The sequence below is a fragment of the Carcharhinus amblyrhynchos genome, chromosome 7 (assembly GCF_965287045.1).
Source record: "Carcharhinus amblyrhynchos chromosome 7, sCarAmb.v2.hapA, whole genome shotgun sequence".
NCBI lineage: Eukaryota > Metazoa > Chordata > Chondrichthyes > Carcharhiniformes > Carcharhinidae > Carcharhinus > Carcharhinus amblyrhynchos.
The window spans coordinates 108,826,635-108,853,964 of record NC_137330.1 but is presented as its reverse complement, the minus strand read 5'-3'; the positions used below and the strand labels follow the sequence as shown (position 1 = coordinate 108,853,964).

General features: G+C 46.4%; 1 protein-coding gene across 1 annotated transcript; it reads left to right on the top strand.

The window, feature by feature from the left end:
• The first annotated feature begins 239 nt into the window (after positions 1-239).
• Positions 240-27,328, top strand: LOC145345555 (myelin and lymphocyte protein-like). The gene is made up of 4 exons (XM_080193388.1): positions 240-329; positions 21,757-21,924; positions 25,020-25,145; positions 26,835-27,328. Exons 1-4 carry the CDS (start codon positions 240-242, stop codon positions 26,910-26,912), a joined length of 462 nt encoding a protein of 153 aa, XP_080049514.1. The 3' UTR covers positions 26,913-27,328.
• Positions 27,329-27,330: the final 2 nt, after the last annotated feature.

Genomic DNA, 27,330 nt, shown 5'->3' with positions numbered 1-27,330 from the left:
GTTTAGCGCAATCACTCCCCCCCCTCCTTGTCTGCAGCCTCACTACACAGTTGCTGGTATAGGTGCAATGACGCCACGTTTGGCGAACTAATCACGTTTGGTGATTAAGTTTGAGGGACACACCTTCAAGCTGGCCGCAGTATATCAATTCTGATACACACTGGACTCTGTCTCAGAGGGTCACTTGTGATTGTGCTTGCATTAGCTGGACAGTCTCCATTAGTGCTGCAGGTTCCACCATGTCAGCCCCAGAAACTTCGGCTAGTCCCATACCATCTGGGGGGAAAGTTTGTACCTCATTTCCAGAGCTCCTGATGTTAGGTGAATTTGTGAGTAACAATTATTTAATTACACACATTGCTGCTATAAAAGAATCTTCAACAATATTTTTTGATTGAATTTATTATTGTAACATGTACTGAGATAGAATGAAAAGTATTGTTTCTTGTACACTATACAGACAAAGCATACTGTTCATAGAGTACTAAGGGGATAAGGAAAGGAGAGGATGCAGAATAATTTGATTTGATTTATTATTGTCACATGTATTGGGATATAGTGAAAAGCATTGCTTCTTGCGAGCTTTACAGACAAAAAATACTGTTATAGAGTACAAAGGGGATAAGGAAAGGAGAGGGTGGAGAATATCTTGATTTAATTTGATTTATTATTATAACATTTATTGGGATTTGGTGAAAAGTATGGTTTCTTGCGATCTGTATGGATAAACCATACCGTTCATAGAGAAGGAAAGGAGAGTGTGCAGAATGTAGCATTATAGTCATAGCTAGGGTGTGGAGAAAGATCCATTTAATGCGACATAGGTCCATTCAAAAGTTTGATGGCAGTAGGGAAAAAGCTGCTCTTGAGTTGGTTGGTACACGATCTCAGACTTCTGTATCATTTTTCCGACGGAAGATGTATTGTTTCTTGTATATTGTACAGAGTACATAGAGTACATCATGGAGAAGGCAAGGAGAGGGTGCAGAGTATTTTGATTTGATTTATTATTTTTATGTGCATTGGGATACAGTGAAAAGTATTGTTTCTTACGCTATTCAAACAAAGCATACCATTTATGAAATATATAGGGGAGAAGGGGAGAGTGCAGAATGTAGTTTTTCTGTGTCTTTTCCGAGATACCTGATATTCCAATAGGTTTACACAGAGCATATGTTGATTAATTGGAATACTGAGAATACAAACGAGAGACAAAGAGCAAAAGGGAGAGGTGCGAGAGAAAATAAATGACAGAGAGAGAGAGAGGGACACATGTACAAGAACAGAGCCGACAGACAGAAAGGGTAAAAAGCAACTGGGGAAAGTTGGGAGGTGGTTGCTGTGAGGGGGAGATTTTCTCCAGGTACTTTAACCACTAAACAGCTTCAAAAGTGGCCAAACAGGGATGGGGTGGGGGGGATGTAAGGCTGCCAAGTTGGGTATTGCCTTGTGGGCGGGGCATGACCTTAGAGAAGGAGTTTTAAGGTCAGCTGCTGAGAGGTTTGGGGGTGATCCCCCAATTAAGTTTCCTGCTAAAGTTCCCGTTAAAGAGGTGGGTGACATGATGTTTGCTTCAGCTAATGCCCTCTGCAAACAGTAACCAGCTGAGTGTTGTTGATAAGCTCTTTCAAGGCACTTTCAGCAGTTTTGTAGTTGTCACTTGCCGACGCAGCTTTGAACAGGGCGTTTGAGATACATCGGGAGACTGCCTGGACAACTTGCCAACACTTCACTAACGCTTTCTCACCATTGGTTCTGGAAATTCCCTGAGATCCTCACAAAGAACAGTACAGCGCAGGAACAGGCCCTTCGGCCCTCCAAGCCTGCGCCACTCATGTGTGCGCCCAACTAGACCATTCGTTTATATCCCTCTACTCCCAGTCTGTTCATGTGGCTATCACCTACAGGGATAGGGTCTGCACTACCCACTGTTCATGGTGCTTTCTAAGACTGACCAGAGGAAAGGGAATGCTTGGAATCTTCCTCGGAGTCTCCCTTTGGTCTGGAATGGGAGGAGGATATAAAGCTGCCTCGGGAGAGAGGATCAGGAGGTGAGTTCCTTTGCTGTGGGACATCCCTCCTCCTCTGCACTCCTCCGCCAACCCTTCCAGTGCTGCGCCTGAGAACCTGTGTTCATCTTCCCTCAGATCCCCCAGCTATGCCAGACCATGTATTACTGCAGCGAGTTCCACACCTGACCCGTTCATGTCTGTAGATCCCCCGCTGGACTTAGGGGCCATCTCAGAACCCATCGAACCAGAATGGAAGCAAGCTCAATCCTGAGAGACTGAAGAAAACAGGGTGAAGGGGCAATGGAGGCTCCATGAACACTGGGGGCAATTTCCCCAAAAAATGACTAATAGAATGGGGGGGGGGAGTGATTCTCCCGGTGATGTCTTCCGGCAAGTATCACAATGGCCTGGAGCATCAGGCATCAGGCAAATGATGGGTTTGGCACTGGGCGTCAAGCCTGTCATGATACACCCGCCCCACCTCAGATTGGCCAGTTAACTTATAACTGACAGGTTCAAATAGCTCCTGCTATTCACCCACCTTCCCAGAGGATCTGCACTGGTAATGGACCACAGGCTGTCAATCAGGATTAGACCCTGTCAACACTGCAATTAGGACCAATGGGGTACTACAGATCCATTCAAACATGAAGGGAAATGAACATAAACACAGGTGGCTGGAGGATGATAGAAATCCATCGTGGTGTCACTGGAATCTTTCTCAAAGTACCGCACATTGAATTTGTTATAGATCAAAATGTTCCATTGGGATGGAGAGGGTTTCAAAGATTTCAGCTTGCTAGGAAGCCTCAGAAACATCAAGTCAAAGCTGTGTGAATATATTGGGGCTGAGCGTACTGCTGAATGGACCAACAATTACCACCCCCCCCACCCCCTCCAAAACTGGTGAAATTGAGATCGCTTTGTCAGAGGACTTCAGAGGGGTCTGCCCACACCTGCAGCCTCTGACAGGGAGACAGAGGGACCTCTGCTGAAGAATGGAGTGATGCAATGATTTAAAATCCTGCTGGGTGACTGGCATGGTTTGGGGGGGGGTGGTGTGGGGGGAGTGGGGAAGGAGGTTAAAGTAACCTGGCCACTTCAGGTTTTTCACAGGCAGGAATATAAATGTTGATCACAGGGCCAAGGGTGATCTTCAGGTCTGCCTGGGCTAGAAGGGACATTCCAGACATGATCCCCCCCATCTTGGTGGAGATTGCTGGAGTCAACATCTTGCCCCTAGCCTGCGTCCACCCAATACCCAGGATCCTTGATGCATCCTTCCTTCCTGCTGGCAACAGCCGAGGGACAAATGACCACTGGATTTACCTCTTCAAGCCCCCTCAGGGCCTGTGGTGCCAGGTCAGGGTGTCAGTGCCAGGGTGCCAGGGACTGTTCACCATGGGCACTGCCAAAGCATGTGGTCTAATGGGGAGGCTGGGTAGGGGGTATGAGGGGAGTGTGTCTGAAGTGTAGATCTGAAGGGGGAGGGGAGCTGAGAGAGGGGCCTGAGCGGTGGTAGTCGGGTTATCCTCATGCCTGTGCGATGTGTGGTGGGGGGGTGTGTGGGGGGGGGGGGGGGTTACCCATTATTTGCAGGTGGTGGGAACCATTTGGTGAGGGGTTGGTGGTGCTTCCTTGGTGAGTGTGGGTGGCACCACTTCATTGTTTGAAAAGGGGGGGCCTGTTTCAGGGCATGGGGACAGGGTCTTTGATCAGGGGGGCCAGCTAGTGGTGGTGGGGGGGTTCATCGAAGTGAGCGCCACCATCTTTCTGGTGACCCTGACAGTGCCAGAGTGAGCACTTAGCCCCAGTTTGGGAGGATTGTGGTATAAGTGACTCTTTGGGTGAGAAAACCAGTGTGATGCCGATGAATCAGATCCCAATTTTCCCAAGCTTAGTCATTATTTGAGAGAGTAGGGAGGGGCCAGAACAAACTGCCAAACCCAATTTCACGGAGACTGGGCACCATTTTAAACGGTGTCCCAATCTCAAACTGAAATTGAAGGAAGTCCCCTCCCCATCGAAGGATTCTCCACCCCACCCTTCCCAACAAAGATCGCCGGCGTTGCTGCATTGGAACCAACACGGCAGCCATATCCCCGACCACTCAAGGGCTTCAATGGCCTCTGAACCTCTGTGTGTTCGTCAGTGCCCCGTTTCTGATGGCGGAGACCAGTAATGATTCTTGCCGGGTTCCCTCTGCGCCCAAGGGCGGGAGAATCCCAAAAGCAGGGAAGATGAGGCCTCAGACTGACTCAAGCCAGCTCTGGTTACTGCCTGTGCGGAGTTTGCAGGGGTTTCCTCCGGGTGCTCCGGTAGCCTCCCACAGTCCAAAGGTGTGCGGGTTAGGTGGATTGGCCATGCTAAATTGCCCCTGAGTGTCAGGGGGATCTAGCTAGGGTAAATGCATGGGGTTGTGGGGATAGGGGCTGGGTGGGATTGTGAGCAGTGTAGACTTGATGGGCCGAATGGCCTCCTTCTGCACTGTCGGGTTCGATGATCGATGATCAAGCATATTTAAATACTTATTTAAATACTAAATATGCTAATCTGGCTCCCCCTGCCTACATTGGGCAGGAACCAGATTACATCTGGGAATGTAGCTGGGAGGATTCCAGCGGGGGCTTTGTGCCGATGCTGAACATGCTAAACTCCTCACCCGCGATTCTCTGACCTCGCGTTACACAGAGTGATCTGCACGGGGCACAATGCAGCCAGAACATAGAGGCCTTTGTTTCGAATCAGAGCCTGAATGCTGAATGTCAAGTTTAACATCTCCAGACAAGTTCAAATAGTAGCAATTAAAAACCAGACCCGAAAACTGTGTGATAAAAGCAGACTTGAACGTAAGGATGCGTTAGTAGCACAGCACCCATTATAGTGCCTGTTCTCAAATATTTAAAGTTTATTTGCTTGTCACAAGCAAGGCTTACATTAACACTGCAATGAAGTTACAGTGAAACTCCCCTAATTGCCACACTCCGGTGCCTGTTCAAGTATACCGAGGGAGAATTTAGCACGGCCAATGACCCTTAACAGCACTTCTTTCAGACTGTGAGAGGAATCCAGAGAACCCGGAGGAAACCCATGCAGACACGGGGAGAATGTGCAAACTCCACCCAGACAGTGATCTGAACCAGGAATCGAACCCAGGTCCCTGGAGCTGTGAGGTAGCAGTGCTAACCACTGTGCTGCCCCTTTTACCACAGTAACCAGCAGGGACAATAAATAACACACACAACAGGAATATTAAAGGTGAGGGATAGCTACAAAGAAAAAGAGGAGGATAGGAAAGGAGGAAAAGAGAGGGCCAGGATGAGTCATTGAGTCGTAGAGGTTTACAGCATGGAAACAGGCCCTTCGGCCCAACTTGTCCAAGCTGTGCAGTCCAAATAACATGCTGGTTAAGTGTATTGGCCATGGTAAATTCTCCCTCAGTGTACCCGAATAGGAGTGTGGCGACAATGGGATTTTCACAGTAGCTTCATTGCAGTATTAAAGTAAGCCTACTTGTGACACTTATAAATAAAATCAAAACACACATGCAACGAGAAAGAAAATGGAGGAAAACCAAACACATTGAAAAAGAAAAGGATAATTGTTTGGAAGTGAGAACGGTTTAAACTGAAGGGCAAGGCACTCTGGGTTGAGTAAATAAAGCTAAACTTGAATGGTTGAAGATAAATGTTTACAAGTAACTCTAATATCCTCTAAAATAATTTATGAATGTTGAGTGAGTGCTGTGACAGTAAAGCTGGTTTTTCTGGTTTTAGTGTTTGCAGCAACAGCTCATACCTCTTTCCCAATTTTCCGAATTGCAAACAAGCTTATCATCAGTGTAGATAAGCAGTTGCTGTTTTATTATTCCACTGGGGCGTAAACAATTCAAATTGTTCAAATTCAAATTTACACTTTGTCTTACGAAAAGTCAATGGAATGAAAAAATATATGAACTTGGCTGAAGGTCCTTTAACACTTTGGCTCTGACAGCTGGAAGTTATAGAATCCCTACAGTGCAGAAAGAGGCCATTTGTCCCGAGTCTCTGAAACTTCTTATCTATCCCACCCTGCCCTATCCGCGTGCATTTAAATGGCCAACCCACCTAACCTGCACACCTTTGACACTAAAGGGTCATTTAGCATGGCCAACCCACCCAACCTCCACACTTTTGGACAATAAGGGGCAATTTAGCATGGCCAATCCACCCAACCTCCACACTTTTGGACAATAAGGGGCAATTTAGCATGGCCAACCCACCCAACCTGCACACCTTTGGGCACTAAGGGGCAATTTAGCATGGCCAATTTACCTAACCTGTACACCTTTGGACACTAAGGGGCAATTTAGCATGGCCAATCCACCTAACCTGCACACCTTTGGACACTAAGGGGCAATTTAGCACGGCCAATTTACCTAACCTGCACACCTTTGGACATTAAGGGGCAACTTAGCATGGCCAATCCATCCAACCTGCACACCTTTGGACACTAAGGGGCAATTTAGCATGGCCAATCCACCCAACCTGCACACCTTTGGACATTAAGGGGCAACTTAGCATGGCCAATCCACCCAACCTGCACACCTTTGGACATTAAGGGGCAACTTAGCATGGCCAATCCACCCAACCTGCACACCTTTGGACATTAAGGGGCAACTTAGCATGGCCAATCCATCCAACCTGCACACCTTTGGACACTAAGGGGCAATTTAGCATGGCCAATCCACCCAACCTGCACACCTTTGGACATTAAGGGGCAACTTAGCATGGCCAATCCACCTAACCTGCACACCTTTGGACACTAAGGGGCAATTTAGCACGGCCAATTTACCTAACCTGCACACCTTTGGACATTAAGGGGCAACTTAGCATGGCCAATCCATCCAACCTGCACACCTTTGGACACTAAGGGGCAATTTAGCATGCCAATGCACCAAACCTACACAATTTTGGACTGTGGGAGGAAACCGGTGCACCCAGTGGAAACCTTTGCTGACACAGAGAGAACATGCAAACTCCATGCAGGCAATCACCCAAGTCAGGGATTGAACCCAGGTCCCCAGTATTGTGAGGTGGCAGTGCTAACCACTGCACCACCATGCCGCCAAGATTTGCCTTTCCCTTTTTCATATATTAATCAGTGGCTGTGGATTTCTAGCCTCTTACTGCAGCCATATAAAGAGCTGGGGAAAATTTGGCCACCTGTGTAAAATGGCAATATTGGATGAGCCTCAGTTGTGCATCTCTCAATCGAATTTGAATGTAAACCACAGTAGATGTACATGGGCAGTTGAATAAATATTGTCCATTTTACATTATTGCCCAAGATCAGACACTCAGCTCGAGTACCAACAATACTGATTCCCTGCACCAATTAGTAAATGCCAATTTACCAGTTACCCTAACTCACAGAGGGCTTTAAAATCAGAACTTTTCACCCAGTGATTCAGATTCCTAAAAATTCTTTGGGATGTGGGTGTCTCTGGCTAGGCCAGCAATTGGTTGCTCACAATTACTCTTAAACAGTGGAACTCGCTGGGCCAACTCAGAGGGCTGTTAAAAGTCACAGAGACCCTACAGTGCAGAAGGAGGCCATTTGGTCCATCGAGCCTGCGCTAACCACAATCCCAAGCAGGCCCTATCCCTGCAATCCCACGTACTTACCTTGCTAGTCCCTTGACACGAAGGGGCAATTATTATGGCCAATCCATCTAAACTGCACACCTTTGGAGAGTGGAAGGAAACCAGAGCATGTGGCAGAAACCCATGCAGCCACAGTGAGAATGTGCAAACTCCACACAGACAGAGACCTGAGACTGGAATTGAACCCTTGTCTCTGGCGCTGTGAAGCAGCAGTGCTAACCATTATGCCACCGTGCCATCCAAAGAGTCAGTCACATTGCTGTAGCTCTGGAGTCTGATGTAGGCCAGACCAGGTAAGGATGGCAGATTTCCTTCCCTAAAGGACATTAGTGAACCAGATGGGTTTCGACAACACTCATCGATTGTTGTCATGGTCACCATTACTGGGGATTAGCTTACAATTCCAGAATTATTAGTTAATTGGATTTTAATTCTATCAGCTGCCATGGTGAGATTTGAAATGGTTATCTAGAATAGACCACTGGGTCTATTAACCCAGTGACTTCACCAGTACACCACCTTCTCCCCAGGATTGTAAGGCATACAAATAGCTGATTCATTTGTTCTTGAATATCTCAGGTTTGACCCTGGCGCGAGGCTCACTGATCTCACTCAATTTGATGGTAACAAGGTTACATTTGACCTCTGTGCCCCTAAGCCAGGGAGGGGAGGCACGATAACACAATGGTTAACACTGCTGCTTCACAGTTCCAGGGTCCTGGGTTTGATTCCTGGCTTGGGTCACTGTCTGTGTGGAGTTTGCACATTCTCTTCATGTCTGTGTGGGTTTCCTCCAGGTGCTCCGGTTCCCTCCCACGGTCCAAAGATGTGCGGGTTAGGTTGATTGGCCGTGCTAAAATTGCCCCTTAGTATCCTGAGCTGCATAGGTTAGAGGGATTAGTGGGTAAAATATGTAGGGATATGGGGGTAGGCCCTGGGTGGGATTGTGGTCGGTGCAGACTCGATGGGCCGAATGGCCTCTTTCTGTACTGTAGGGTTTCTATGATAAGCAGAATTCCTAATCCTGATTGCTAACCACTGATCTTTGCTGGAAATATGTATGGATGATGGATGAGGACTGGCTGATACTTACTGCCCTCCCCCAAGCTTGACTACCCTGCCAGCTCTAATTGTTCAGTGTCACATTTGAAGAACTGACCACTTCAGTGTCACTGGAGTTTGATCCTGGGGCCATAGGCTGGAATTTTACTGGCACAATAGCCCTGGAATCGGGGCGGGTGAGGCTCACAGAACAGCATTCTCCATTGGTCCCAGAACCGGGATCTTACAAGCCTTAGCTGGGCGAGGCGGTAAAATTCCAGCAATAGGTCACGGAGTCATACAGCACAGAAAAGACCCTTCGGCCCATCGAGTTTTCACCGACAATAACCACCACTACAGTCACGCTAATCCCATTTTCCTGCACTTCCCCATATCCTTGAATGTTATGATATTTCAAATGCTCTTTCAAATATTTTTTAAAGGCTGTAAGGTCTCCAACCTTCACTACTTTCCCAGGCAGTGCATTCCATATTCATCTCAAATCCCCTCTGAATCTACTGCCATTTACCCTAAAATATGCCTCCTTGTGATTGACCTCTTAACCAAGCCGAAACTGATGCTCCCTGCTCATCCTGTCCGTACCCATCTTAATCTTATATACCTCAGTCATATCCCCTCTCAGCCTTTTCTGCCGTAAAGAAAACAATCCAAGTCTATCCAGTCTCTCCTTATAGCTCAAATGCTCCATCTCTAGCAACATCCTAGTGAATCCCCTCTATAGCCCGTCCACTGCTATCACACTCTTCCTACATGATGTGGAGATACCAGTGTTGGGCTGGGTTGGGCACAGTAAGAAGTCTCACAACACCAGGTTAAAGTCCAACAGGTTTATTTGGAATCACGAGCTTTCAGAGCACTGCTCCTTCATCAGGTGAGTGGAGAGGTAGGTTTCACAAACATGGCATATATAGACAAACACGGCATATAAAGACAAAGACACAATTGCCGTTAGTGCAATATATAGTCTACGAATGCTGTGTTTGTGAAACCTACCTCTCCACTCACATGATGAAGGAGCAGCACTCCAAAAGCTCGTGATTCCCAATAAACCTGTTGGACTTAACCTGGTGTTGTGAGACTTCTTACTGTGTCCTTCCTACAGTGAGGTAGCCAGAACAACAGCTGTGGCCTAACCAGTGGTATGTAAGTCTCCAACATTACCTCCTCACTCATACTCTATACCACGAGCAATGGAAGTATGTGCCTACAGGAACAAATGGCATTAGAAAGCAAAGAGGCGGAATGTTGGGAAAGGAACTTGGTAGGATTTTCCTAGAAAAATGTGTCACAATGCGTCTCTCTGAATGTGTTGATGTAATCAACATGAAAAAATGTTGACTTATATTTAAATGAAGTTGGACCTTTAACAGAATCCTTGGTCATGCAAGCTGGCCTCAAGCCAACATGCTGACAAACAAGGGACAGATACGCAAACAAGATTCATTACATAGATAGGTTGAAAATACATGCAAGATACGAGGAAACAGGGCATTTGTCCAATTAGTCCACACTGGTGTTTATGCTCTCTATGAGCAGACAAACTTACATACCTGTCTTCAAAACATTCTTGAATCTTAACTTGGTGTCTGCCTCAGACATGAAGAGTGGAGGTGTATCGCACTGAACCACACCAGCCTGAGCCACACAACCTTTCCTGACCTTTGCTCCATCTTGCCGATATTTATGGGAAGGGTTTAACCCATTGGAAAGAACAAAGAACAAAAACAGCCCGGGAAACAGGCCCTTCGGCCCAACGAGCCCGCGCCGCCATCTTAACACCACCAGTCCCCCCCGTTCACTGTTCAAATTTGCTCAGGATTATTTTTTGTTGCATCTAAGGCGGGGGTTCAGCCTCAATTTCCGATTGGGATGGATGTGAAACTGAGGGGGAGAGTTTCTGACCTCACCGCACTGTTAGCGGATTGCGCCGATTCCAGCAAATGGCTTGCGGGCCTAAGAATTGGTTTTGCGCCCAATGCCAAATGGTTTGCCTTTGTCTTGATCCCTAAATAATGGCATGGACAGGATCGTGCCCACAGAGCAAGTGAGGCCAACTCGCATATTTAAAATAGCATTTGAATATGCTTAGCCCCTTTGACTCTAATTCCCCCAAGTCTGAGAATCGGCCGACTGTCAGGGGTGGTGAGGATGGTGAGAATCACCATTAGTGGAATACCTGGCACAATGGCCAGACCAGGGTGGGGGGTTGGGAGGGGTGGATCTTGGAAGCCACTGAAGCCCCTCGGGTGGTTGGGGATATGTCTGTGCAGTGTCCATCTGGTAGTGCCTGCTTGCCACTCTGGCAGTGCCCACCTGGCACACTAGCACTGCCAAGGGGCAGGGCCTGAGTGGGGACGGGGCCTGAGTGGGGGAACATGACAGGATGGTTTATGATGGGGGGGCCTATGCAGGAGGGGCCATATAGTTGGAGGTCACTCAGGGAGGGTTGTGGAGGGGTGAGGAACGGTGGGGCATGTTGGGAGACATGAGAGGGGACCCATTGGGAGGGCTTCAATGCCCCGGTGGTGGCAACCCGGGAAGGGGTAAGGAAACATGCCACCGCCGATGGGGTTGGTTCAGTATTCGTGGTGCGGGATGGGGAGGGGGTCTCCCAGTGCCACTGTGATCAGGGCACCCTTTCGTAAGCGACGCCGGCTGCTTTGCAGACGGGCTCATAGGCGTGTTTAGGCCCCTCCCCCTCCTCGTTACCCTCCCCCCCTGAACTGGCGTGCAACTCACCACTCACCCAACAAAGTGCAGGATGATTGCGGTCCATCTGTGCCTGACTAACCACCCTGGGTTGCTCCAGAGACCGCACTTTAGTTTATCTTTTGGGGAAAATCACGGTCTGAATGTGGTTGAAAGAAATAAAAACAAAAAGTGCTGGAACTACTCAGAGTTTCAGGTTTGGATGACCTCTCATCAGCCATCCTGGCATGAGATCATCTCTGTTAACTTGACTTCTCTCTCCACAGATACTGCCCGACGTGCCGACCCACTCCCGGCACCTCGGGTTACTCCAGCAGCTGCAGTATTGCAGATTAGGAAGCGTTTGCTCTTAAAGTCAAGAATAGACTTAAATCAGAGGCTAAACCTGAAGCTGAGGTGGTGGTGAAGATAAAAGCAGGACTTGTTTGTAATTCTGAAGTTGAGGTTGTAGTTGAACTCAGAGCTGAGTTTGGCTGGAATACTGTGGAAAGTCTTTGAAGATTTTTTCCTGGTATTTTCGTGCTTAATCCAAGTTAGTGTCTGAAAAGTAGACATGATGAATCTAGAGTAAGATATGGAGGAGCAGGTGCTGTACCTGGATTGCAGTATATGTGGGGGAGTTAGTGCACAGTGAAACAGTCCTGATTTTGATCTGATTTTGACTTGATTTATTATTGGCACATGTATTAACATACAGTGAAAAGTATTCTTTCTTGCGTGCTATACAGACAAAGTATACCGTTCATAGAGAAGGAAACGAGAGAGAGAGGAGAATGTAGTGTTACAGTCATAGCTAGGGTGTAGAGGAAGGTAAGTCCATTCAAAAGCCTGACAACAGCAGGGAAGAAGCTGCTCTTGAGTCGGTTAGTACGTGACCTCAGACTTTTGTATCTTTTCCTTGAAGGAAGAAGGTGGAAGAGAGAATATCCAGAGTGTGTAAGGCCCTTAATTATGCTGGTTGCTTTGCGATTTATAGTTCCTTGCGGACTTGAGTTGAGGGAACATATATATAGGATATACCGCTTCCGGATCTCTGGTATAATGTCATTGGGTGAAACAGATCTGCCTTGGGGCAGGCAGTGGGAGTAGTGAATTGAAACTGAAGAAAAGCAAAGTGGCCCGCTGGCACAGTGGTTAGCACGGGGAACCAGGTTCAAATTTTGGCTTGGGTCACTGTCTGTGTGGAGTTTGCACGTTCTCCCTGTGTCTGCGTGGGTTTCCTCTGGGTGCTTTGATTTTTCTTCCACAGTCCAAAGATGTGCTGGGTAGGTTGATTTGCCACGCTAAATTGTACCTTAGTGTCAAGGTATTTGCAGGGTAAATATGTGGGTTTATAGGGATAGGGCCTGGGTGGGATTGTTGTTGCTGCAGACATGATGGGCCAAATGGCCTCCTTCTGCACTGTGGAAATTCTATCATTCCATGAAAATAAGAAACGCATGAGTAAAACATTACAGCGGGAGGACAAGTTAAGGTGACATGAGTCCAAATAAGTGTTCTTTATACAAGACCATGAGGAACTAATTTAGGCTGCAAATTCAACTTGGAGGGTGGCCACCACTGCGATAGTCCGGATTGGGAAGTGAGTTATAAAATCTAGAAAGAGAGGAGGAGGAGCAGCTTTAGAAGTTAAGGGCTAATTTGCTTCAATTATATAAGAGGATATAATGACAGGGAAACAAGCACTCGAGGCTATGGGTAGAATTAAGAATACAAAAGTGTTGAAATGGAAGAGAATGTAGTGAGAGCTGTGGCCCTGGTAGAAGCAGTGTGACAGGAGATTGTGTAAGTGCAGAGGTAAGACAAGTATGGAGTTAGGATAGAAGGTGGAATTTCCTTTACTGGGGGGTAGGTGTAATGACTCTAATCAGGCCATTCAGATTGGCCTATTGGAGTGTGAACTCCCTGATTAAGGAGTCAATTGATGGGTCAATCAGGGAGTCTTTTTCCTGGTATTTAACCGGGAGTGTCCATCCCCCTGGCCCTCCTGAAGGTAGACTGTTGACTGATAGCACTCTGTGTACTGCTGTTGGAATTGTAAAGAAAGGGATTTCGGTGAAGGGGCTTCTGCCTCTTATTACAATGGGGTGGGATATTTATTTGGGTTAGAGGGTAACTGGGCTGCCATGCCAGATCTGCCCTGACTGAATCCACTCAGTAAGTACCTAGCCATTGCTGGTATTCAACCTGTGACAGAGGCAGTCATCACACTGGGGAACCCAAAAAGCAAACGTTGTTGTGTTTGCTTGCAGAGTCCCCCGGAGAGTGAGTCCCTCCTTCAGTGGCACTCAGTGTCTAATCGAGGGACCTGGCATTGGGATGGGGAGCCACTGAGTGCCTGCTCCTGCCCTTTCTTCCACCCACTGGCAAGTGTCTCCTTCCCTGTGACCCCCATCCTACCCTCACTCACCTCCGACCTTGGTCCTATGATTCTATGATTTAGCAAATGCTATGAACTCTGACAATATCCCACTGGTAGTACTAAACATTCCTCCTCCAGAACTAAACATGCCCTGGGCAAAGCTGTTCCATTCTCCCTTAGGGGAGGTAGTAGTTTAGTGGCTTTGTTGTGGACTAGTAATGTAGAAATCTCTGTTAATGCTCTGGGGACCTGGGTTCAAATCCCACTAAGGCAGGTGGTGAAACTTGAATTCAATTTTAAAAATCTGGAATTAAAAGTCTACTGATGATCACAAAACCATTGTCGATTGTTGTAAAAACCCATCTGGTTCACGACTGGCCCAGCCAGCAACACCCACATGCCATGAATAAAAAAAAGTCCAGTTACAAAACAGACATCTCCCTGACAATGTGGATAATTGATCAGATACATCCTGGCTGCATGATTGAAGGATTTGCATTTTTATTGTACTTTTCACAACTATTGAACATGTGTTGATAGCTAATGAAGTAATTTGGTTTTTGAATTATAGTCACCATTGGAATGAGGAAATAGGGCAGCCAACAATAAATACCCATGACCAGATAATTGTGATATTAGTTGGGGGAATGAACATTGTCCAGAACATCGGGGATAACCCCCTGCTCTTCTTTGAAATAATGCCAAGGGATCGTTTCCATTAACCTGAGCAAGCAGGTCATAGAATCATAGAGTCAGAGGGGTTTACAGTGTGGAAACAGGCCCTTCGCCCAACTTGCTCATGCCGCCTGTTTTTACCACAAGTTAGTCCCAATTAACTGCATTTAGCCTATATCCCTCTATACCCATCTTACCCATGTAACTATCTAAATGCTTTTTAAAAGACAAAATTGTACCTGCCTCTATTACTGCCTCTGGCAGCTCATTCCAGACACTCACCACTCTCTATGGTCAGTGTCCACCTGTTATGATTCCTGTGGTAAGCAGGATGGAAAAATTGCGCATATGGACACACACACCCCCACACACACACACACAAACAAATTTGTTGCGGTCTGATAGATGGGAAGTTGCACTTGTGCCACTAAAGTGCCAGGCAGTGACCATCAAGAGGGAATCTAATCCTCGTCCCCTTTGTCATTCAACAGCATTGTCATTGCTGAATGGCTTATGGGAAGACCACCAGCTGCACACAAAAGGCCAGTGTGCAAGTCATTAAGAAAGCACATAGAATGTTATCATTTATAGTGAGTGGAATTGAATATAAAGATAGGGGGGTTATGCTTCAGTTTTATGGGACACTGATGAGACCACGTGTGGAGTATTGTGGAGAGCATTCGTCTCCACGTCGAAGAAATGACATAAATGCGTTAGAAACAGTTCAGAGAAGATTTATAAGATTAATATCTGGAACAGGTGTGCTGTTTTATGAGGAAAGATTAGACAGGCTAGGGTTGTGTCCGCTGGAGTTGAGAAGATAAAGAAAAGACTTGTTTAAAACATTTCAGATCCTGACGGGTCTTGACAGGATGGATGTGGAGGGGATGTTTCCTCTTCTGGGAGAATCTAGAACTTGTTTAAAGATGAGGAATTGCCTAATGGAGGTGTGGTGAAATCTTTCAGAACATCATGAGTCTTTGGAACTCTCTTCCTCAAAAGGCAGTGGAATCAGATTCTTTGAATATTTTGAAGGTAGATATGGACGGATTCATAGAATCCCTACATTGCAGAAGGAGGCTATTCAGCCCATCAAGTCTGCACTGACCACAATTCAATATAAGTAAGTGGGTGAGAGGTTACCAGAAGTAGCTGGAGGTTCTATTAGATAAATTATAATCTTATTAAATGGCAGAGCAGACTTGAGGGGGTGAATGGCCGCCTTTTTTGTTTATATCTTTGTGTGTAAATTCCTCCCTGGGTCACCGACTTGGAACTATGTTGACCATCCTTCACTTTGATTTGATTTAATTTATTATTGTCACATGTATTAATATACAGTGAAAAGTATTGTTTCTTGGGTGCTTTACAGACAAAACATACTGTACATAGAGTAGGAAAAGAGAGGGTGCAGAATGTAGTGTTACAGTCATAGCCAGAGAGTAGAGAAAGATAAAAGAGCGAAGAACAAAGAAAATCACAGCACAGGACAGGCCCTTCTGCCCTCTAAGCCTGCACCGACCATGTTGCCCAACTGAACTAAAACCCCCTACTCTTCCAGGGACCTCTATTCCCATCCTATTCATGTATTTGTCAAGATGATCCTTAAAAGTCACTATCATATCCGCTTCCACTACCTCACCCGGCAGCGAGTTCCAGGCTCCCAGCACCCTCTGTTTAAAAAGCTTTACGACACAAATGTTGGTGAATTTGCAGATAGCGAATGACACAAAGATTGGTGGGTTTGCGGATAGTGATGAGGACCACCAGAGGGTACAGCAGGACATAGATCAGTTGGAGGCTTGGGCGAAGAGATGACAGATGGAGTTTAATCCAGGCAAATGTGAGGCAATGCATTTTGGAAAGTTTAATACAGATGTGAAATATACAGTAAATGGCGAACCCTTAAGAGTATTGATAGGCAGAAGGATCTGGGTGTACAGGTAGATAGGTTACTGAAAGTGGCACCGCAGGTGGAGAACATAGAACATAGAACATTACAGCGCAGAACAGGCCCTTCGGCCCACGATGTTGCGCCGACCAGTTACAAAAACAATGACCCACTAGCCTATACCAATCCCTTTTCGTCCATAAACCTATCCAGAGATCTCTTAAACGCCCCCAAACTAGACGCATTTACAACTGCAGCAGGCAGGGCATTCCAATCCTTCACCACCCGCTGGGTAAAGAACCTACCCCTGACATCCGTCCTGTAGCTACCCCCCCTTAATTTAAAGCCATGCCCCCTTGTGCTAGCTTTCTCCATCCGAGGAAAAAGGCTATCACTATCCACCCTATCTAAACCTCTAATCATCTTATAAGTTTCAATAAGATCCCCTCTTAGCCGCCTTCTTTCCAACGAAAACAACCCTAAATCCCTCAGTCTCTCCTCATAGGACCTCCCCACCATACCAGGCACCATCCTAGTAAACCTCCTCTGCACCCTCTCCAACGCCTCCACATCCTTCTTGTAATGCGGGGACCAGAACTGCACACAGTACTCCAAGTGTGGCCGCACTAGAGTAGTGTACAGTTGCAACATTACACTGCGGCTCCTAAATTCAATCCCCCTACCAATAAACGCCAAGACACCGTACGCCTTCTTAACAAGAAGGTAGTCAAGAAGGCATACAGCATACTTGCCTTCAACGGCCAGGACACTGAGTTTAAAATTTTGTGAGTCTTTATAGAACATTAGTTAGGCCACACTTGGAATCAACTTTATATAAGGTAAATCCATTCAAAAGTCTGACAGCAGCAGGGAAGAAGTTGTTCTTAAGTTGGTTGGTACATAGCCTCAGACATTTGTATCTTCTTCCTGACAGAAGAAGGTGGAAGAGAGTATGTCTGAGTTGCCTGGGGTCCTTGATTATGCTGGCTGCTTTGTTAAGGTAGCAGGAAGTGTAGATGGAGTCAATGGATGGGAGGGTGGTTTGAGTGATGAACTGGGCTATGTCCACGATTCGTTGTAGAATCTTACAATGCAGACGGAAGACATTTAGCCCATTGCACCAACCACAATCCCACCCAGGCCATGTCCCCATAAATTTACCCTAGCTGGTCCCCCCACACTAAGGGGCAATTCACCTTAGCCAACCCACCTAACCCGCATGTCTTTGGACTGTGGGAAGAAACCAGAGCCCCTGTAGGAAACCCATGCAGACACAGGGAGAATGTGTAAACTCCACACAGATAGTGACCCAGGACGGGAATCGAACCCAGATCCCTGGCGCTGTGAGGCAGCAGTGCTAACCACTGTGCTGCCCACTTGTCACTGGTTTGCTGGAGCTCCTTCCCTAACAGTACTTTCTGTGATCAATTGCAGTGATTCACAAAAGTGATTCACTATGCTACTATCTCATGGGCAATTAGGAATAGTCAATAAATGTCGGCCTATATACTCACAACCACACCTGGGTCAGACTCCAACTCCTGAAGAACATTAGTGAACTGGGTGTGTTTATATGACAAAAGCAAAATATTGTGGATGCTGGAATCTGAAACAAACAGAAAACGCTGGAAAATCCCAGCAGGTCTGACACCATCGAGGGAATATTTCGAGTCTGGTTGAACTCATAGCTGTAGGGTATTCATCCAGGATCATTGCTAATTCTTCTGACATAGAATTGTAGAATCATAGAATGCCTATGCTGAAGGAGGCCATTTGGCCCATTGAGATTGCCCTGGCCGCAACTCCATTTTATCCCCATAACCTCATGTATTTACCCTGCTAATGCCCCTGACAGGGTCAAATTGTCATGACCAATCAACATAACGTGCACCTCTTTGAATCAACACGATAGTCTAGAACCAACAAGGGAGCATGATGTATTAGATTTAATAATCAGTCAATTATTTATCAGTGTCACAAGTAGGCTTACATTAACACTGCAATGAAGTTACTGTGAAAATCCCCTAGTTGCCACACTCCGGTGCCTGTTTGGGTACACTGAGGGAGAATTTAACGTGGCCAATGCACATGACCAGCACATCTTTCGGACTGTGGGAGGAAACCAGAGCACCTGGAGGAAACCCACACAGACACAGGGAGAATGTGCAGACTCCACACAGACAGTGGCCCAAGGCTGGAATTGAACCCGGGGACCTAGCGATGTGGGGCAGCAATACTAACCACTGTGCCACCATGCCAGCCCCTTTGGCAAGAGCATCAGAAAGAAGGCCATGAGTAGGTTAAACAGTGCTAACCACTCTGCCACCGTGCCATCCAGTTACATTAAAACCTAACGGTGCATGGACGTTTATCCAATAACCACCATGATCAAGTTCAATCAAGGAGGCAATTGAAAGGGAGAAATGTGAAGGAGCTGAGGAGGGTGGAATTCTGCGCTCCTGTCAGTGCTAGGAATCATGGTGGGCAGGGGAAATAAATCTAGCATGGTGGGAAATGTCAAATTAGTTTGGAATTTTCCTGAGTTTTGAGTTAAAGGCAGGTCGAGTTTCCTACTGATCTATCTTGGGAACCTTACGTACATTCATTTGTGTCTCAATAATGTTCATTAAAAGACCATCCCAGGAATCAGTCTGGTAAACCTTTGCTGTATTCTCTCTAAAGCAAGGACATCCTTTTCAGATAAGGAGATCAAAACTGCACACAATACTCCAGGTGTGGCCTCACCAAGGCCCTGTTCAATTGCAGCAAGACATCTCTGCTCCTGTGTTTTGACCCTCTTGCTAGGCCAACATACCATTTGCCTTCTTTACTGCCTTTTGGGTCTGCATGCTTACTTTCAGCGAATGGTACATAAGGACCTTTGTCTTGTTGCACATTTCTCTCTCTCTCCATTACAGCCATTCAGATAATAATCTGTCTTCCTCTTGTTGCTACCAAAGTGGATAATCTCACATTTATCCACATTATACAACATCTGCCCTGCATTTGCCCAAACATTCAACTTGTCCAAATCATACTGAAGCATCTCTGGGTCCTCCTCAAAGCTCACCTTCCCACCCACCTTTGTGTCATCTGCAAATTTGGAGATATTGCATTCAGTTCCCTCTTCAAAATCATTATTATATATAGCTGGGATCACAGCACCGATCCTTGCGGAACCCCACTAGTCACTGCCTGCCATTTGGAAAAAGACCAGTAAATTCCTACTCTTCGTTGGGCCGAAGGGCCTGTTTCCCGTGCTGGGTTGCTCTTTGTTTCCTGTCTGCTAACCTGTTTTCTATCCATCTCAGTACACTAATCTAATCCCATGCACTTTTTATTTTAACCTCTCATACCGGGCTTTGTCAAAAGTCTTTTGAATGTCCAAATAAACCTCTCCTTCATCAACTCTACTAGTTACATCCTCAAGAAATTCCAGTAGGTTTATCAAGATGATTTTCTTTTTGTTAATCCATACTGACTCTGGTCGATTTAAGACTTAGCTAGATAGCCACATGAACAGACTGGGAATAGAGGGATATAAACGAATGGTCTAGTTGGGCTCATGAGCGGCGCAGGCTTGGAGGGCCGAAGGGCCTGTTCCTGCGCTGTATTTTTCTTTGTTCTTTGTTTTGTTTGAATCTGTCACTGTTTTCCAAATGCTCTGCTATTAAATCGTTTGTCGTGAACCCCAGCTTTCTCCCCACTGCCAGTGTCGGGCTGACGGGTCTATATTTCCCCGATTTCTCTCTATCACCCTTTTTAAATAGTGGGGTTACATTCGCCGCCCTCCAATCTGTAGGAATTGTTCCAGGGTTTATTAAATTCCTGGTGGATGACCATTGATGCATCCACTATTTCTAGGGCCTCCTCCTTAAGTAAGGAATCAATGGTGGGCTGTGGGGGTGGTGTGTGTGGGGGGGGGGTGCGGGGTGCAATTCAGTGGGAGGTTTGAAAATTGGTTTCACAACTGCACAAAATTACATCGTGATCTTGCTTGGCGTGGCAGATCGGGCTTCCCACAAGAAGCTGGCATGAAATCGATTCGCATCCCACTAACGGGATACAGATGAAGGCCCAGCTGGAACACCCAGCCATGACATCAGCAGGAGAACAGGCCAGCCCATACATGTCTGGCTCGACATGGTGAACAAAAGTCAGGACTTACCTGAAGAGGGCCTTAGGCTGCCCCCAGAGTTCAGGATGGACATCTATCAGATGGAGCTTCCAGCTTTAGTGTCATTGAGGAGGTCCATCTGCCAGCCTCAGAGTGTTCCTCAAGATGCATCCTCTTTCTTGAGGTTATTTTCGTTAGAGAGAAGAAGGTTAAGAGGTGACCTAATTGAGGCATACAAGATGATCAGAGGGTTAGATAGGGTGGATAGCGAGAGCCGTTTTCCTCGGATGGTGACGGCTAACACGAGGGGACATAGCTTTAAATTAAGGGATGGTAATTATAGGATGGATGTCAGAGGTAGGTTCTTTACTCAGAGGGTAGTAAGGTCATGGAATGCCCTGCCTGCAGCAGTTGTGGACTTGCCAACTTTAAGGGCGTTCAAATGGTCAGTGGATAGGCATATGGATAACATTGGAATAGTTTAGGTTAGAGGGTCATTAGATTGGTTCCACTGGTCAGCGCAACATTGAGGGCCGAAGGGCCTGTACTGCGCTGTAATGTTCTATGTTCTTCAATAACAATGGGTCAGTGATGTCAAGCATGTTTTAAATATGGCGTCAGGATGTCACGGCACCTTCAAACCTGCCCTGTCACAGTAAAGGATGCTCAACTACGGGAAGCATAATTAATTATGCTGGGGATGGAAGATATGGGCTGGAATTCTTCGGCCGTTCATGCCGGTGGAATTCTCCGTCGGCAGCGCACCCCTGTCCGTGGGCTTCCTACTGGCATGGGGTGACACCAGTGGGAATTCCCAATGACAGCGATGGGACCAGAGGATCCTGACGCAAGCAAACAACATGCCTCCTCCCCCCAGTGGGAAACACGCGGCTGGGAGGCCGGAGAATCTTGTCCAAGCCGTGGCTTCCTGTCAACTTCCACAGCGGGAAATATTCCCGTCCACATCCCAAAGCGAGACTTAGCCTCAGATGGGAGAATTTTGCCACTGTGTCAAATGCTTTGATTTGATTTGATTTATTATTGTCACGTGCATTAACATACAGTGAAAAGTATTGTTTCTTGTGTGCTATACAGACAAAGCAAACCGTTCATACAGAAGGAAAGGAGAGAGTGTAGAGTGGAGTGTTACAGTCATAGCTTGGGTGTAGAGAAAGAAAAATGGTGAATTTTGAGTAAATCAGATGGGCTGCAGTTGCAATAAGGCTTGAACCAAACCGGGTCTGCATTTTAATTGATGTTTTTGTTTGCTTTTCTCTTTCTAGGTTTTTGGTGGCCTGGTTTGGATCCTTGTGGCTTCGGCTCGAGTTTCATTCTCAAGTGATCAAGGCTGGGTGATGTTTGTTTCGGTTTTCTGTTTTGTTATAACGACATTGCTGCTCATTCTGTACCTGGCTGGAGTTCAGAACAGTTCCTCTGTGTGGACAGCAGTGGTATGTCTGTGAGCTCTGTATTAGGCAACTGAACAAGTTCTCATTGCAAACCTGTCTGTGATACTCTAACCTCAGCAACATAAGCATTAGTTGCTGTTCGATAATCTCTTAATGGTTACTCTAAAACGTGCGCAACTTAAAGCTCAAGTTAACAAACTGGAATGCTTTTCATTGATTGATATTTCAGTCCAACAGATACAATACCCAGCAATCACTCCTATCGTAAACCAAAAGAGAAAACGCTGGAAAATCTCAGCAGGTCTGGCAGCATCTGTAAGAGACAAGAGCTGAAGTTTCGAGTCCAGACAACCCTTTGTCAAAGGCCTTTGTCAAAGCTGTTTGTCAAAGCACTGTCAGTGGCTTTAGGGTCACCTGGACTCAAAACATCAGCTCTTTTCTCTCCTTACCGATACTGCCAGATCTTACGAGATCTTCCAGCATTTTCTGTTTTGGTTTCAGATTCCAGCATCCGCAGTAATTTGCATTTACTCCAATCTTAAACTCTGCTACAAATCCTTAGGGTGCACTTAGTGATAATAGGGAACGGAAAGAAAGGGGGTCCAGTCAAGCTTCCAGAAGAACATCTCAGGAATCAATCTGATAAACCTTTGCTGCACTCTCTGTGTAGCAAGGGCATCCTGCCTCAGAAAAGGACACCAAAACTGTATATAATACTCCAGGTATGGCCTCAACAAAGTGCTATACAATTGCAGAAAAACATCCCTATTCCTATATTCAAATCCTCTCCCTATGAAGGCCAACATACCATTTACCTTCTTTAATGCCTGCTGTACCGGTGCACTTACTATCAATGACAGAGGCATGAGGACACCAAGGTCTTGCTGAGTATCCACCTCTCTCAATTTACACCTATTCAAGTAATAATCTGTTTTCATGTTATTGCTACCAAAGTGGATAATCTCACCATGATCCACACTATTCTGCATCTGCCATGCAGACACCCATACATTCAGCCTGTCCAGTGAAGTCTCTCTGCATCCTCCTCACAGCTCACCGTTCTACGTCATCTGCAAATTTGGAGACAATACATTCAGTTCCCTCTTCCAAATCATTATAAGTTCATAAGATATAAGAGCAGAATAAGGCCATTCAGCCCATCAAGTCTGCTGTGCCATTTGATAATGGTTGATATGCTCCTCATCGCCATTTTCCTGCTTTCTCCCCATAACCCTTCAACCCATTACCAATTAAAAATCTCTCTAACTCCTCCTTAAATTTACTCACAGTCCCAGCATTCACCACACTTTGGGGTAGCGAATTCCACAGATTCACAACCCTTTGGGAGAAGTAGATTCTCCTTAACTCTGTTTTAAATTTGCTACCCCTTATCCTAAGGCTATGACTTCTCGTCCTAGAATGCCCCACAAGAGGAAACATCTGCTCCACGTCTACTTTATCCATATCTTCTATCATCTTGTATGCCTCAATTTGACCTCCCCTCATTCTTCTAAATTCCAGAGAATATAGGCCTAAATTGTTCAATCTCTCTTCATACGACAAACCCCTCAACTCTGGAATCAATCGAGTGAACCTCCTCTGAACTGCCCCCAACACCACTACATACTTCCTCAAATAAGGGGAACAAATCTGTGCACAATACTCCAGATGTGGTGTCACCAATGCCTTGTACAGTTGCAACAGTACTTCCTTCCCTTTATATTCTATTCCTTCAACTTTATATAATGTGATCAGTTGTTGCCCGAGCACACATCCCTGTGGAACTCCACTAATCACTGCCTGCCAATTGGAATAAGACCCATTTATGCCAATCCTTTGTTTCCTGTATTGAGTGATGGAGCAGGTTGTGGGGGGCTGAGTGAACATAGAACACAGAACATGGAGCAGTACAGTACAGTACAGGCCCTTTGGCCCTCGATGTTGTGCCGAGCTACGTCTGAACCCAAGATCAAGCTATCCCACTCCCTATCATTCTGGTGCACTCCATGTGTCTATCCAATAACCACTTGAAAGTTCCTAAAGTGTCCGACTCCACTATCACAGCAGGCAATTCATTTCACACCCCGACCACTCTCTGAGTAAAGAACCTACCTCGGACATCCCTCCTATATCTCCCACCATGAACCTTATAGTTATGCCCCCTAGTAACAGCTACATCCACCTGAGGAAATAGTCTCTGAACGTCCACTCTATCGATCCCCATCATCATCTTATAAACCTCTATTAAGTCGCTTCTCATCCTCTTCTGCTCTAAAGAGAAAAGCCCCAGCTCCCCCAACCTTTCCTCATAAGACTTACCCTCCAAACCAGGCAGCATCCTGGTAAATCTTATCCAATCAGCCAAATTTCCTTCTATCCCATACCTCCTTACTTTCTTCATGAGTCTACCATGGGGAACCTTATCAAATACTTTACTAAAATCCATGTATACAACATCAACTGTTCTACACACTTAGTTACCTCCTCAAAAAACTCAATCAAATTTGTGAGGCAAAACTTACCCCTCACGAATCCATGTTGACTATCCCAGATTAAGCTGCATCTTTCCAAGTGGTCATAAATCCTATCCCTTAGGATCTTTTCCATTGACTTACCAACCACCGAAGTAAACTAACTGGCCTATAATTACCAGAGTCACTCCTATCTCCTTTCTTAAAGAGAGGAACAACATTTCTCACTCTCCAGTCCTCTGGCACAATGCCCGTGAACAGTGAGGACCCAAAGATCAAAGCTAAAGGCTCCACAATCTCATCTTTTGCCTCCCAAAGTATCCTAGAATGTATCCCATCTGGCCCAGGGGACTTACCCACCCTCAGATTTTTCAAAATTGTTAATATATCTTCCCTCAGAACATTTACCTCCTCCATCCTATCCTGTATCACACTCTCATCCTCAAAAACATGGCCCCTCTCCTTCGTGAACACTGAAGAAAAGTATTCATTCAATGTCTCACCTATCCCTTCTGACTCCATGCACAAGTTCCCACTACTATCCTTGACTGGCCCTAACCTCACCCTGGTCATTCTTTTACTTCTCACAAATGGCCATATGTTCGATTCCATTGTAAATGATTGTGAGAACTAGCTTGTCATTCCTTGTTTTCTCTTCTCTTTCAGGATGTATTTTACCACTTCGTTGCAGCAGTGTTTTATTTAAGTATTGCGGTTCTGCAGGCGAGTGACACGAGGCTCATTTTAAGATACGGGGATCCAAAAAACTTCAGAATCAACATTGCCGCCACAGTAAGTCACTACGCATCTGTTGAAATACTCTCCCCCAGCAATTTCTCAGTACTATGTTTAACAAATGGAGAAAGGAATCCTCTTCATTTTAAATAAACATCAGCGTTAACCATGTGTAAAACAATAACCACGGGTCCGATTCTCCCATCGTGACCTGCAGTGTTTCTGGGGAGGGGGGGAGGGGGGTTGGGTCGGGTGATGCATGTGTCTGCCATTTTGCGGGTTTCCCCGTGAACTTTTATGACCCGCGTGCATCTCCCAACTGGAAGAAAATGGCATTGTTGGGAATGCACAGATGTCCGGTGGGAAGTGAGGTGAATTTGAATATGCTTCACATATATTTTAAATGAATTTTAAATGCGATTATTGGGCCCAGCAAGTTCCGTGCTGGGCTCGATGATTTTGAATTGAATCTCCCAACCCTCCAGGAGTACTTCATTCTGGTGGGATTTACAGTCATTCCCCACGTGAGGGGAACTAGTGGGAGACCCCGCCAAAGTGAAGGGGGGGGCAACTGGGGCCCCTCAGGGGTTTGGGCGGCATGGGTTGGGCATGAACGCCCTCACAGTGCCAGCCTGTGCCTCCTGCCACTGTCCAAGGGGCAAAGTGCCCTGGCCCAGGCGACATCGGGCAGTGCCATGGGGGGAGGGGGGCCTATTGTGGGCTGGGCCTGAGGGGCGATTGGTGCGGTTAGGAGATCCCGCGGCAACTCTGCATTGGGATCAGTTTGGGATGAGATGGGAGGCCAGCGATCAGGGCAGGCTGGTGGGGGAGTGGTGGTCAGCTGGGGTGAGGAGGGGGCGGATCGCCATTGCTTGGGGGGGAGGGGTGTGCTGGACATCGGGGCGCTCCATAGTGGGGGGGTGAGGTGGGGGGGGGGGGGGGGGAGGATAGGACTGGCCCATGAATTGTTGTAAGGGCCGCAATCAGCTATGGTGCTGGGGGGGGGTGGGGGTGCTGGAGGGGCAGCACCGCAGTGGTCCTGGGCTATTCAGTGGCTCTGAGTTGTTTGCTGAAGGGAACTAGGGATGGCCAATAAATACTGGCCTAGCCAGCGACACCCATGTCCTGTAAATGAATTGAAGAAAAACCTGTTCTGGAATCATTAGAATCCCTACAGTGCAGAAGGAGGCCATTCGGTCCATTGAATCCGTACCGACCACAATCCCTCACCTAGGTGCTATCCCCATAGCCCCATGTCTTTACCCTGCTAAGCACACTGACACTAAGGGACAATTTAGCATGGCCAATTAACCTACCCTGCACATCTTTGGACTGTGAGAGGAAACCGGAACGCCTGGAGGAAACCCACACGGACATGGGGAGAATGTGCAAACTCCATACATTCACCAGAAGCCCGAATTGGACATGGATCCTTGATGTTGAGGCAGCAGTGCTATCCACTGTGCCACCGTGACGATGAATATATCTCATTTAGAAAGAGTATGTCTTCAGCACGAAGATGGGACCCCCAACTACACAAGGACTGTGCAGTGGCCATTCCTGCCAGTACTGCCTTGGACAGATGGATCTACTACAGGTAGATTCATCTGTGGTGACTAGAGGATTTTCACAGTAACTTCATTGCAGTGTTAATGTAAGCCTACTTGTGATTAATAAATAAACTCCTGTTCTGTTTTATGAAGGTACCATCTTCCTATCATTCATATTTATTCCTTCCTGTTCTAGGTGTTTGCCTTCGTGGCCACTTTACTTTATACGATACACGGAATACTGTCAATACTGAGATGGAAGTCCGCCTCATGAACTTTGAGACGAGCAACAACTTACCAGAGGATTTTTACCCCTTCCCAAACCTGCTGATTGCTCTTTCCTTAATATTGTTTTACCTCATTTGCGTTTGTAATTATGGCATTTACATATAACCAGGAAAGTACAGAATGGATGTGAAATGTATTTAATATTTAAAAGTTGGGAATACTAAGTGTTCCAAAGGATATTGGAAATCTGAAACTCTAGATATGTCAATTTCAAAGTTTGGATGGTTAGATTTGCATTTGGTAAAGGTACTAAAGACTATGCAACCAAGCCAGGCTCATGGATTTAAGATGCAGGTGCAGATCATCCATGGTCTTAATGAAAAATCCCTATAGAGCAGAAGGAGCCCATTCGGCCCATCAAGTCTGCACCGACCACAATCCCATCCAGGCCCTATTCCCCTAAC

Excerpts from the sequence above, each read along its gene's own strand:
- LOC145345555 (XM_080193388.1), top strand. The coding sequence starts at position 240 with ATGTCAGCCCCAGAAACTTCGGCTAGTCCCATACCATCTGGGGGGAAA. Across the intron at positions 21,925-25,019 it reads CCTCTGTGTGGACAGCAGTG|GATGTATTTTACCACTTCGT; the intron begins GTATGTCTGTGA and ends CTTCTCTTTCAG. Across the intron at positions 25,146-26,834 it reads GAATCAACATTGCCGCCACA|GTGTTTGCCTTCGTGGCCAC; the intron begins GTAAGTCACTAC and ends TTCCTGTTCTAG.